General features: G+C 33.5%; 1 protein-coding gene across 6 annotated transcripts in view; it reads left to right on the top strand.

Annotated features, from left to right (window-relative positions):
* Positions 1 to 13,464, top strand: part of PCDH9 (protocadherin 9) — an 875,404-nt gene that overhangs the window by 578,432 nt on the left and 283,508 nt on the right. For 3 of the 6 annotated variants that reach the window (XM_033104110.1, XM_033104109.1, XM_033104108.1), the window contains one exon: positions 1,605 to 1,680. In XM_033104110.1, the coding sequence (XP_032960001.1) occupies positions 1,605 to 1,680 (76 nt within the window). Of the gene's footprint in view, positions 1 to 1,478; positions 1,681 to 13,464 lie in introns of all 6 variants that reach the window. The other 3 variants (XM_033104106.1, XM_033104105.1, XM_033104107.1) reach the window with 1 other exon arrangement.

The following is a 13,464-nucleotide window of genomic DNA, read 5'->3' as shown; positions in this document are numbered from 1 at the left end:
TGGTCATCGTCTGTAAGGCTGTGTATGTCATGACATTATACCAACGTATTAAGGGCTTATTGAAACAGAAAGGGAAAATTCTTGTATTATTGGTTTTCCACAAAAGGCTAAATTCACATGAGAGACCAAACACTGTAAAAAATAAAATTGGTAGAATGGCCTTTCTTATGTGAAGATAAATATATTTTGGATATTAATGCTAAAGTTTGACTTACTGTAGAGCTTACACCTAAGTGCATTTCAAAACCTACTGAGAAGGGAATGGTAGCATTCAGATAGTTGTGCTTGAAGGTGAAACATGCTGTAATAGACTCAATTAGCACCATTTATGATTATAGTTTATGTGATGTTGGCATCAGTTCATTAAAAATGTACTGAACTATCAAATCATTTTACACAGGTCATTGAACGGCAGTAAAGTGGTATCAGCTCTTCTCTATTATGACTGAGCTGGATTTGAACCAGTGACTCATAGGAAACAGGCTATTTTCTATTGTCAGTCTATAAAAATGCATTTATAGAGTAGCAGTAGGTCTACCTATAGCTGCATTTTGTCTCTAACTGCATTTGTTTTTCTTTGAAATGGATACAACCTATAAATTGTCTCTTGTATTATAAAATAATTGTATTATACATTATATGTGTATAGATTAGATTTTATTTACATATTCATGCTTTTATTAAAACTTAAATCTAATTAAAATGGTCACATGTGACATATATTGAGAGGTCTTTTGGCTGTTAAAGCAGAATGAAAATTATATGCACTCAGACAAATCGCATGAATTTACTACACTCATATAATTCTGTAAGTCATAAATCTCCATCCTACTCAGCTGTAAATATTCTCATATCTCCTGGATTACATCAGCTGAAATTATATTTACCAAGAGAAATAAGCAGCAATGTGTGCTTAAATGTGCAATTTTAGTTTATTAAACATTAAAACTTATTGAAGTACCCATATTTTAGGTCACTTCTGATAGTGACGTTTGGCAAATAGAGGCCAAACACCTTTCAGGTGGGATGTTCTATAACCAATGACTGGTAGTACTATCTGGGTCAGTGGTGAATAGTGACTTCATAAGCACAACATCTTTTCATTTAAAAGAAATGGAAATTCACATTATGTATGTCTGCGCATTTGCACCTTCTGCTTATTTAAAATTTTTCTATAACTTGGACAACTAGCATAGATAGTCTTCCCTGCCTTACTTGTTGCAGTTTTCAATGGCTTACCATTATTTTTTTTTTGTTCTTGAATGACATGAGATTGAAATTCTTTCTTGTATTTTTCAAGTTGGGTATGACATAGCAAACGGCAAATACTAAATGTGTGTTTCTAATCTGTCTAAGTTTTATTTATTTTTTTCTTTTACATTGTATTGTTTGTTAAAAGTTGTTTTGATTTGTGTTCCACTGAGCCTGTTTTATTGGGGAGGAGTGTTAATTGGCGTGTCCTGTGGTCTTCTTTGTAGTCGCAGCGCCGTGTTACGTTTCACCTCCCCGATGGCTCCCAGGAAAGCTGCAGTGACAGTGGTCTAGGAGACCACGAGCCGGTGGGTAGTGGAACCCTGATCTCACACCCTCTTCCTCTGGTTCAGACACAGGACGAATTCTATGACCAGGCCTCTCCGGACAAGAGGACCGAGGCAGACGGCAACTCTGACCCCAACTCTGGTGAGTCCTCTTCTGAACTTTTCTTGCAGCTCTTCTGGGTTTTCTGGTTTTCTTTTGTGTGCTTGAGCTATATACAAGAATTCTAGGAAGCTAGTAAATGAACATTCTGGTTTTCTGGTTTTATTGTATTATTTGAAATATAACAAGTCCGACGTGCTTGATATAGATTGGTGTTTTGTATTGGTGTCAGCCTATCAGTAACCAGTATTGTGGCGGGACCAGCCCTATTATTCTTATTATGATTGCAAGACGCTGGTCAGTAGTAACCATCAGGAAACTTGAATAAGATACATGTTTCTTACAAGACCTGGGAATCACACAGCACACTTGGGGTCACACAGCGAGGTCCATGGAGAAAGTATGAGTACTGGAGAATGAGGGTGTACTTTTATTGGGGTCGAGGGCGGGGCCCTAAGGGAAGGGAAAACATACGTAGAACCCAAATGCCTCAAACGATCAGTTACTGAAATCAACTAAGATCTTGAAAACAGGAGCCTCAGTGCAGGGAAGGCAGCCTGGCTCTTTTTCTGGTCATTTGGCTGGCAATGTGTTCATGGGAGATAGCCATCCTTGCAGCCGACGTCTCTTTGAAGTGGATGGTGCGCCAGCAATCAGAGCTTAAGTTTGGCACTTGCATTACAGAAAAGAAAAAAAAAAAAATGTCATGGCTTATATTACAATTGGCCATTAAATTGTATGTTGCAATTTTATGAACCATTAGTAAAGAAAATAAATGCTATAAATTTAATTGCAAAAAGCCATTTGTTGCAAAACATCTTGATGTCAAAGATGTTAAATGTGAAGGAGATATTTTAACACATTTAACTGATAAAATACAGTTAAACAGAATCTAGTCAGCAAAGAACAAGAAGAAAAGTGGGCTGTGGAATGCTATTTTCCAAGGAAGACTTAAAAAAATACAACAGGGATTTAAAACAGGTATGAAGGATGGTGATAACAATTTTTAGGGTTTTACATTTTTTTAATTTATTTCAGTTTTGGATGATTTGTTTTTAACAAGGACATTGAAAAAGTAGAATAAGTGGAATGTAATTAGGTAAAACTTTATTCTCCACAGACTCCTACCCTATTTCAGAAGTCATTGCCCATTGAAAGGAAGCCCTATGGGACACTTTTCTTTGGCCTTTGGAGGGAATTTTGGACAAGTGTTATACCTTTTGTGGTCACATGATTTTATATACACGTCACTGACTAGTTCACTTTTATTAGGAAATTAAAAGTCCAATTTAATCATCATTATGGCAAATCATCGTTGCAGTATAAATGCTAAAAGGAGGTAAAAATCATGAAAGGGGATTTTTAACTAGTCCTGAAATGGTAAGCAAGCACTGGTGTTCTCTGACTGCTAGGATTTTAAACTGACTGTTTCCAGGATGGTAGTGTGGGATCTTTGGTACATATGCCCCATCCCAAGCTGTGTCCCCACCTCTAAAGTTTTGTCTGATATATATGGTTCTTTTTTCATTGGTGTGTGGAGTTACATTTGCATCCTCTTTCTACAGAGGTTTCTCACTACTCCAACCAATCTTTTAGGATGATCTCAGTAAATCCCACACCAGCTCTGACTCTTGATGTCTCATGTCCTATATCTTGGTCTCATAAGGAAAACATAGTGCATCTTTTGACTTCTCATACTCAGAAGGGTAGATCATACCCAAAAATGTTGCCAAAAAGGCAACTTCTCATCACATAAAATTTGGGAGGGTTAGCCAACTATTCTCCTTATATTTCTTGGTTTTGATTAGTCTAAGCACCATTGATTTTAAGTGGTTCCACGGAATCAACCTTTCCTGGGCTTGTGTGAATAGGTCAGATAAATAAGACAGAACGTTCTACACTGACTTCCTAGTCTCCAACTTCCCCCACTCCGATTTTAAAGCATCCCTCATTGGAATTGAGCTAAGGGACCAAAACTGGCTCTTGACCACCTCTTCTGCATGTGGGAGTAGTTGGCTTCTCTTGTCTTTGGGCCTCAGCCAAAACCAAAACAGGAAGACTCCATTTTAGATCTAAATCTGGTTAACCTAAGATGCCCTAAACCAGACCTTTATCCAATATGTGCAGCTGCTCACTCAATGACTTAGACCTGGGCAATAGCACTGGGCAAGCTTCCAAATGGGAGAAGATAAAAGAGATTCTAAAGCTAAAAACAAAACAAAACAAACAACGACAACAACAACAACAAAAACCTTCAAGCCTGCTTCAAGAAGTCCCCAGAGTTTTTACCAATGTAGTTACATGGAAAAAGAAACTCAAGGGAGGGAACACCCTTGTGCACTCCAACATTCAATTCACACTGACTTCACCCAGGAGAATCATGCTCAATAAAATGTGTTAAACCTGAACAGTCCTCCTTGGTGGAGACAGTGTCCTTTTCATCATTGGCAAAGAAGCAGAGGAAGATAGGGAAGAGAGGAGCCCTGAGTGCCCCTGCAGGCTAACAGTCCTTTTGACATTTAGTGGGACTTAAAATTTAACCTCCTTCATAAATGTCTAGAGCAGAATTAATTAGAAGAGCTCAGAAATATTAAGAGATCCATAACTAAACAGTAGTTCATATTAGAACAGTATTATGATATATTATCTTAAAATTCAGCAGTCACATTTTGGAACTGATTGAGGAATTTGTGAAGTGAGATAATTGAAGCAATAATCTTCAATAGTGATACTCTTGCAATTTAGATCTAAACTGTTTCCTTTGTCTTCAGTGGGGTTTTCAGCCTGTCCTCTGATAATTCTTGAAGAGCCTTGATTTTATAGCAATCATGTTATATACATATAAATCGTAAATATCCATATATCGTCTATAGAGTTATTAGGTATGACATCTGTACAGATTCCTATTTTTATTTTTCAAATAGTATGATTCTCAAAAAATAATTTTCAGGGTAAACCATATTTTCTTAAGAAGTGAACTCATTGATGCGATCATGAACTCCATGTAGAATCCAATAAAAACATTAATTCTGAAAAAATTGTAAGGGATTTTCAATTGAAGATTGTTATTTTGAACAAATATAACTAGACTGATGAAAGAATTTCACTAACTTAAAAGCAAACAAAAACAATGATATTATTATATCAGGAATGCTTATTACCACTAATTCAGAATTAAGTCTTAATCTTGTCTCATTGAGAATCTTGAATAAAGTTATTTTTATATCTGGTATTTCTTTTAAATGCTATTTTAAATGATTTTTTGCTGTTTAATCATGTACAAGATTTCAAATTACATTTACTTTATATAGCCCTATCTGCCATGTGCTTCTGACTCTACCTGACTGCATATGAATCAGTTGGTGAACTTCTCACTAAAACTGGTTTTGATGCCTGATGACATTTCTGGGTAATATTTATCGAGGTCTGCTTATGAGTGAGAAATGCTAGTAAATATTTTAATATATTGTTTACAATTCCACACCAATATTGCAAGTTAGTATTATAAGTAAACTGAATTTCTGAAAATTTGTTTGTTTAAAACTGCTTGGCAAGTATCTCAGGCAGAGTATAAACTCAGGAGTGCCTGACTACACAGCTTATGCTTTTACTATTCAGAGAAACCGCGTTCACTGTACACACCTTGTAAGGCAGCATATAACTCAATGCAATCATCCCGGAATAGAGCTGAAATGCTGTAGATCAAGGGCTTTTGACATGAATGCAGTCTCAGTTAGTAAATATAATTTTTAAAACTATGATTATTATTATGAATAGTGAAAAGGTACATAAGAGGCAGAACATGTATCTTAATTATTTAGTAAAAGTTTCCAATCAAGTTTTAAAAATTACCTCCTTGAATTGCAAAATGTAAAAGCAGTGTTACACATTAGAAGAAATAAAATTCTAACAAAGTCTTAGTTTCAAGTTCTAAAAACTTTATATTTTAAATTCTTGACCATTTTGTCATATTAATTATATTTGATGGGTAGTTTGAAAACATCACGATTTGCTGAAGACTAATAAAAATTATATAGTAAAGCATATTTGTGCTCCAGTATCTTTATTGTTTTACTTTATAAAATAAGTTATATTCATTTTATGATTTTAAAGTGTTTGTTATATTAATTTTTAACCAAGCACTTTCTGTTTTATTACCATTTTATTTTTGAAAGAGGTACAATGAGATGATTTCATATACACAACGTAGTTTTAAAAAATGGCTGTAAAACAGGCAGGTCCATAAGTTTTCTCTGCTGGAAAGTTTTAGCTCTTATCAATTTCAAGTGTGACTTTAATCCCCCGAAGAATTAGTTTTGAGTACTCGTTTATTATAAATATTTAAAAGTTGTTAGTACTATTCTCTTCTATTTGAGCTTATTGAAGAGGTCATGACTAGTGTGGTTAGTATTACAGTAGAAATATCTATAGGAACAATACGCCTCCTAGTGCAAAGTTAGGGTAATGTCAGCTTTCCTTGGTGTGCAGCATGGAATCACAATTTCCATAGCTGCATGCTGTCATGTGATTCATTCTTCTAAGGATCCATGAAGCGGAATAACTTTACTTTACCCTGTATAGGTGGTCTACTCTAGAGCAGAAAAAAACATTCTTTGTATATCTGTGTTAATAATAATTTGAGTATTAAAAATCATAGATAAATAGATTAAGCAAATTAGTAGCCATACTTAAAAATAAGAAGCTCACTGATTTCAGTAACTCTTAGAAGCATACAATTGAAGGTTTTTTCCCTCTCTCTTTTGTTTTTAAACCTCAAAGCCATCTCACAAGGAAAACATGGCAATAAATTACTAACTATAAAAGAAATATATTCATAAAATCTCACTATCTAAATAATATATTTTAAATAAAATATAACTAACTAAAATAATATATTTTATTTTAATATATGAAAATAAATAAAATAAATTATCTAGAGTTTTTAACAATTTGGATTATTTGAACAAACCATGGATGTTTGTCTGAAATGTCCCAAATTTACCTTAATGCTATTTTGACACACATTTTTGCCAGATGATTGGGAATTATTTAGACTGACAAATACATGCATGTCAGATTTTAAGAACTCTAAAATAAGGTTGCTGAATAAAATACAGGACAGCTAGTTAAATTTGAATTTCATATAAACAAAGAAAATGTTTTAGTCTGAGGATGTCTCAAATATTACAATATTGCAATATTCCTTGCACTATTTGGGGCATATTAAGACTAAAAAAGTATTCATGATTTGTCTGAAATCCAAATTTAAGCAGCCTTCCTGTATTTTATGTTTTCTAAAACTGGCAACTCTATCCTAAAAATATGATGTTTTAATAAAATAGTATTAAGTGAATTAAAATTAAATTTAAACTTCATATAAAATTCAAGTATTATGAGGAAATCTACCCAAGGTATGCATTTGATTACAATTAAAATTCACAGTAATGATTAGTCTACCTTAGATTTAGTCCATGTGACAACTGCCTTTTGTACAGGCATTATTTCTTTATTTTAAAAAGGCATCAGTTTTCAGTGTAGTTGTTTCCATGTGCAGAAAATAATGACGCCTCAACATTACAAGTTCAGTTTGTGCTTATATTCATCAGTATAAATGCATTGCTCTGATACTGAATGGTAACTTTTATGTTGGTCTTTTACTGGTTATTGCAAACAGAGAAATTCTAGTTAAAGTTTTGCTTCATGATTTTGTTGTTGTTTAATAGTCCTTTTGTTTGATACATCATATTATAAGATTCTTTATGTATATAATTGAGTTTTATGTACTTTCTTTGCTTTCGGGATACAGTGTATAATTTTTAGAATCTAACCATGTCCAAAAAAAACTATGTCGACAGGGTAGTGGGAAGAGAGAGAAAGGGAGAGGGAGAGAGAGAAGGGAGAGTCATTGTTTAAATTTGTTTCAGAAATCTTAAGACTTTGGTTGTATATTCTAGTAAAAATATCCATGTAGAACACATGAAATATATTTTTAAGATCTCTCAAGTAGGATGATAGAGGAAATGTGTATAGTGGCTAAGTGCTGCGTAATTACGTGTTTCCCCAAAAATAAGACCTAGCTGGACTATGAGCTCTAATGTGTCTTTTGGAGCAAAAATTAATATAAGACCTGGTCATATTTTAATATAAGACCCGGTCTTATATAATATATATAATATAATATAATATATAATATAACATAATATATATTATATAAGACCTATGTATATAATATAATATATTGCATATTATATAAGACCAGGTCTTATATTAATTTTTGCTTCAAAAGACTCATTAGAGTAGATGGTCCTGTTAGGTATTATTTTCAGGGAAGCATGGTAAACAGACTGAGCACAGATCATGCCTCTTCCGTTTGCCAGCTCTATGACCTTGGGCAGGTTACTCTTCCCAAATGACCTCATCTGAAACATGGCATGAGTAAATTGCGGGCTACCACATGCAACTCAGAATGGGTCTAGGTTGATAGTTAGTCACCAATATGTTAGTGTTATTGAAAGAATTAAGTCAAACTACACAATTATCTAAGCAAACTCTTTGGCTTCAATTCTGTCCTCATAACAAATATACCAAGGAAAGAAACATGAGACCTATTTTCCATAAATTCTGATTTCTTGCTGGCTACTTAACGAAAGGTAGATATTGCTTGTTTAGTGTGTCTGGAATCATCAGGATGATATCTTAGATCTGCATTTCACTTAACTTGCAAAGTCAGTCACATATTGTTTTTAAAAATTGTGTGATTTAGCACTAGTTGTTTGAAACATTATATAGATTTAGGCTAGAAAGAATTGTTCAATAATAACATGGAGAGGGTTTGTGATTTCTATAGTATCTACCCAAACATCTACAGATAGGTTTAAATGGTAAGTGCTTATTTACATATGAGTAATATTGATGAACATCTTATTATAGTCCAGATTCGTAACCTTCACTTGAATTTTGGACCTGTATAGATTTATTCCCTGTAATTGGCTAGAAAACTTTATTTCTTTGTAATTAGTAATAACCTAACTCACAGTCAGATATGCAAACAGGCAATATACCATACTTTGGGCAAAGTTGCCAGTTAATCTCTGCAAATCATCAGCATTGTTAGAAATAGTATAATAACAATTTTGATTTAACTGCTCATCGGAAAGAAAATTAAACCATAAACTTTCTAAAGTGCTGGCACTGGTTTCATTGATTTTTTTTTTCCTCCTGTTTTTGTGTTTTGACATGATCAGGTATTTTATCATTCTTGCACATTCAAAAGAAAAACCCTTTTACATTTGGAATAAAATAAGAAAACTTGAACTAGCCTTTAAAATATTCCATGAATGGGGAAAAATGCTTTAGTCAGGGAAGGAAGTACATTATATTTTATGTTTTTTAAGAAGTAGTTCTTATGTAGAGTATGTCGATTGTGAAACTATATCGAGGGATCAAAACTAGATTTAGAACCCCACAAAACAACAATCTGAGGCTTAGGAAAAGTGCCATCCTATCATAGGAAGAGTGGTGTTTTATTGGAATATTCCTAAGGCTCTTTTTATTAGGGAAAAACATTTTTAAATGAAGTCAAAGAGGGGTTCTTAATTCAAAAGAGGATGTTGAGATCGGATTTAAACTCCTTAAGAGCTAGTTACAAAATATGTAACAGAAGCATTTCAGTAATCTCTCCTAAGTCAAAACTATTGTGCCATAGAAGATTATGATTTAAAATGAGAAGTTCAGGTGTTTTGAGCTAGAAATACCAATACTCCTCATGAAGTAAAATCTTAACATAGGTGACAAGTAACATAAGAAAGAGAAAAGGGAAATTGGTTTATAGTCTTATCAATGTTACATGATGCTAGCACAGAAGACTTCTTGGTGTTTTAGTTTATTCGTTATTGAAAAAGGTATGGGATATGAAGGTATTTTATTATCTGCAGGGCCCCTGGATAATGTACTTCAGAATAAGGAAAACTGAGATTGACACTGGCCTCCTCTACTCTCTCAATCTGTCTCTCTCTCCTTTCCCTTTCTCTCTCTTTGTCAATCTCTTTCTCTCTCTCATTCTCTCTCTCACTCTTGCTCTCTGTCTCTCTCAGATAATAATATAACTGTCTTAAAGAAAATAAGTATTAGAAATAATATAAGCAAAGTGTCCTGAATAAGTTCTGGCAAATAACAAGAGCTCAAAAATGTCAGTATTACTCAAGTAAGAAATGCTATCTCTTCTTACTTGTATTAGTGTCCTCATACCTTCCAAATTTGATGCTTCTAATCAAATTTGAATTGATAAACTGAAGAGACAATTTGAGTAAGTAAATATTCTGTGGAATATTTCCATGAATAACGTACCAGTACTTTTTTATGAACATAGGGAAATACATTTTGACTGTTCACATTTTATTTGCTTTCTAGTTATCAATAATTATTCTAATGACATTCTTTCAAATATGAAATCATGGTAAAGGCAATATGCACAATTATAATAGTTTAAGTAATATTGAATAAAGAGCTTTAAAATTCTCCGTCAACTATTCGAGATAATCTGCCAACTGTAAATAGAAAATATAGCTTTTCATGGAGTTCTTAAAACTAAAAACCCACTGTTGTTTTCTATTATGTTCATCTTCACGTGATAAAAATTCATAAATTATTGATTTGTGTTACACTAATAGACATATGAGTTATAGTAATAGTAACCTGCAGTGGAATAAAATTGCTATGAAGAAAGAACAACAGAATAAAACATGTGCTTTTATAATGTATATATTTTAAGTGAACAAAAAAGATATATTTGTAATAATTTGCATATTGCACTCAGAATGCTATTGATACAAAAATAAAGTTTTCTGTTTTATTTGGGGTGCATTTTTCTATTTTTCTTGTATCTCTGAATTGCTTATTTATTTGGCCACAAGTGAATGACAGGCAGACATTCTTGATTGATTCTTAGAAAGCCTGATATGTGGCCCTGACTTTCGCATTTTCACTGAATTGCGTAAGAACCTGAGATGCAGTGTTTCTTTTCTCTGTGGCTAAGCATCCTCTTCCTCTTTGACCTTAGCTACCACGTGCTGGACCTCCACTCTGTCATCCACTCACAGTATAACTGACACACATTTGAAGAGCTCACTTAGTACACATCAAGTTGGGGTCTCTATGGAACAAAAGGCAGAAATAAAGGAGACCTTCTTTGCTACAATTCAAAGTTACATTCTACAGCGATCAGGTTCTTTCTGCTTTCCTTACTGACTGATTTGTTTTTCCTCTTACAATTCAAGATGCTGATTTTGATTCAAATATTTATTTTTCATCTATTTCCAAAAGATTTTAGGAACTGCTATTTCCTTTTTTGTCCTATGGTGATATGGAGGTCAAATGGAACAGCATGCCTAAAGAGTCCCTCGGTTTGATTTGGGCCTCAAGGTAGCTCAGTGTATCTCTTGCTTGGAGGCATTTGACAGAAGTATCTTCTATTAGCCTTTAGGGTGAGGTTCAAACTCAGTCTATTCCCTTTGCCTCTTTCCTAGCACTATTAGTTTGGGGAATTGGAGGTTTGAGTGAAGGATGTCACTCGTCCTCTTATTCCAAGCAGCTGAAATAAAACGTGTACTATAACCCTGCCTCTCTGTACCAGTAAGTAAAGCAAAATGGAGGGACTTTTTTTAATATTAAATTTTTTTGTGTTTTTGTTTTTGTTTTTTCCTGCAATGTTTACTCAGAAGAAATGTTTGAGATTGTAGATATGTGAGACTTTTTAATTATTAAAAAATCAGTATGATCTCTTTGAAGTTTTAGACTTTAAAATGTTTTCCCCAGGCAATGAGAGCAGCTTGTGTAAATAACACGATAAATGGAAAGTTTAATCTTAAACCTAATGATATTATGTAAACTCTTTATAATCAGATTTTATAGACATCTAATTTATAGTTTTTATAGTTTTCCTGAAATAGTTTTATCAGTATACATATATATATATATATATATATATATATATGCATATAATATATATATATATAGTGTTTTAAAGGACAAATATGCCAAAAATACATAATAATAAAATACCCTCTGACACAGATTGTTCCCAAAGAGGCAAGTTTCTTCTTTGCACTCATTCTTTCATTCATTCATTCTTTCATTCTTAATTTTTCATTTATTTCAAAAAATATTTCATTTACTTCAACAACTTCATTTTAGAAATTTATTTATTCATATATTTGGAAAAAATGCTTACTACATTTCAGGATGCTTGAAGAAGCATTTTAAACATGTGCTATATATTTAATTTACTTTTGTCTACTTAGATAATGCTCATTTTATTCATGCTTCCTGTGGAAAAGATGATTGCATAGGCAGTCACATAATAATAATTACATAAATTATTAAATAGTTACACAAATTATCAGTGCCTTTACTGGAAAACTACTTCAGTCATTTTTTTTTTTTTCAATTAAAGTTTTTTTTGGTGACAATGGTTAGTAAAGTTACATAGGTTTTAAATGCACAATTCTGTAATATGTCATGTATATATCACATTGTTTGTTCACCACCCAGACTCAGTTCTCCTTCCATCACCATATATTTGATCCCATTTGCCCTCATCTACTAGCCCCCTCCCTTCTTACCCTCTAGTAACCACTAAGCTATAGACACAAACAATACCTCAGTCATTTTGATCATGACTCAGGCATGTGCCAGCTTGAAAATTTTACACTGTATAGTAGCCAACAATCTGCATAGAATTTCTTTTTCAAGATGTTTAGATTTTGGACTTACTTGCCTATAATCACCTCAATCAAGTAAATTTTGAGTCTGATTCATTGGTACTATGAGAACCTAAATATATAAGGTGTATAAGATAACTTTATGTGACAAAATTAATTCGAACGGCACAGAAATTAAAAATAACTTTGGTAGAATGCAGTTTAGTAGAATGCCATTATCTGCAGGGGTTACATTCTAAGACCCCCAGTGGATTTCTGAAAACTCACATAGTTCCAAACCCTGTATATGCTATGTTTTTTTCCTATGCAGTAGTCTCCCTTATCCGTGGTTTCTCTTTTCTCAGTTTCAGTGACCCACAGTCAACCGCAGTTTGAAAATATTAAATGGAAAATTCCAGAAATAAACAATTCATAAGTTTGGAATCACGTGTTGTTTCTGACTAGTGTGATGTAATCTCTCTCTGCCCTGCTCCTCTATGCCTGCGACATGAATTATCCCTTTGTCCAGAGCATCCAGCTATATAGGCTTCCCTCGCATTAGTCACTTAGTAGTTATCTCACTTATCAGATCGACTGTCCCAGCATCACAATGCTTGTGTTGCAGTAACCCTTGTTTTAGCTAATAATGGTCCCAAAGCTATTTACATAACTTTTATTACAGGGTATTGTTATAATTGTTACATTTTATCATTAGTTTTTGTTAATTTATTTTGTTACCTATTTTATAAATTACATTTTATCATAAATATGACTGTATCTGAAAAAAACAGTATACCAGTGTGAGGTCAGACAATTAAGTTCGCGAACTCATCCCTGAAAAAGTGCCGCATACCTCATTGCTGAATATCACTATGGTCACCTTTGAAGTACTCTCCTTGGGGAAGCTGTGCACTGAGGTCAGCGCCTAGTCCACCCTTCAGAGCAATTTTGGAACTCTTTTTCTGGAATGGCCTCAGAGCTGTCTCTTACTACCCTTGATGTCCTGAATGTCATCAAAATGTCTTCTTTTCAATATTGCCTTTATCTTCAGGTAAAGAAAGAAGTCATTGGGGCCAGATCAGGTGAGTAGGGAGGGTGTTCCAATACAGTTATTTCTTTACTGGCTAAA

This window comes from Rhinolophus ferrumequinum, chromosome 4 (genome assembly GCF_004115265.2).
Source record: "Rhinolophus ferrumequinum isolate MPI-CBG mRhiFer1 chromosome 4, mRhiFer1_v1.p, whole genome shotgun sequence".
Classification (NCBI taxonomy): domain Eukaryota; kingdom Metazoa; phylum Chordata; class Mammalia; order Chiroptera; family Rhinolophidae; genus Rhinolophus; species Rhinolophus ferrumequinum.
The sequence above is the reverse complement of the archived record's forward strand: the minus strand, read 5'-3'. Positions and strand labels throughout refer to the sequence as shown.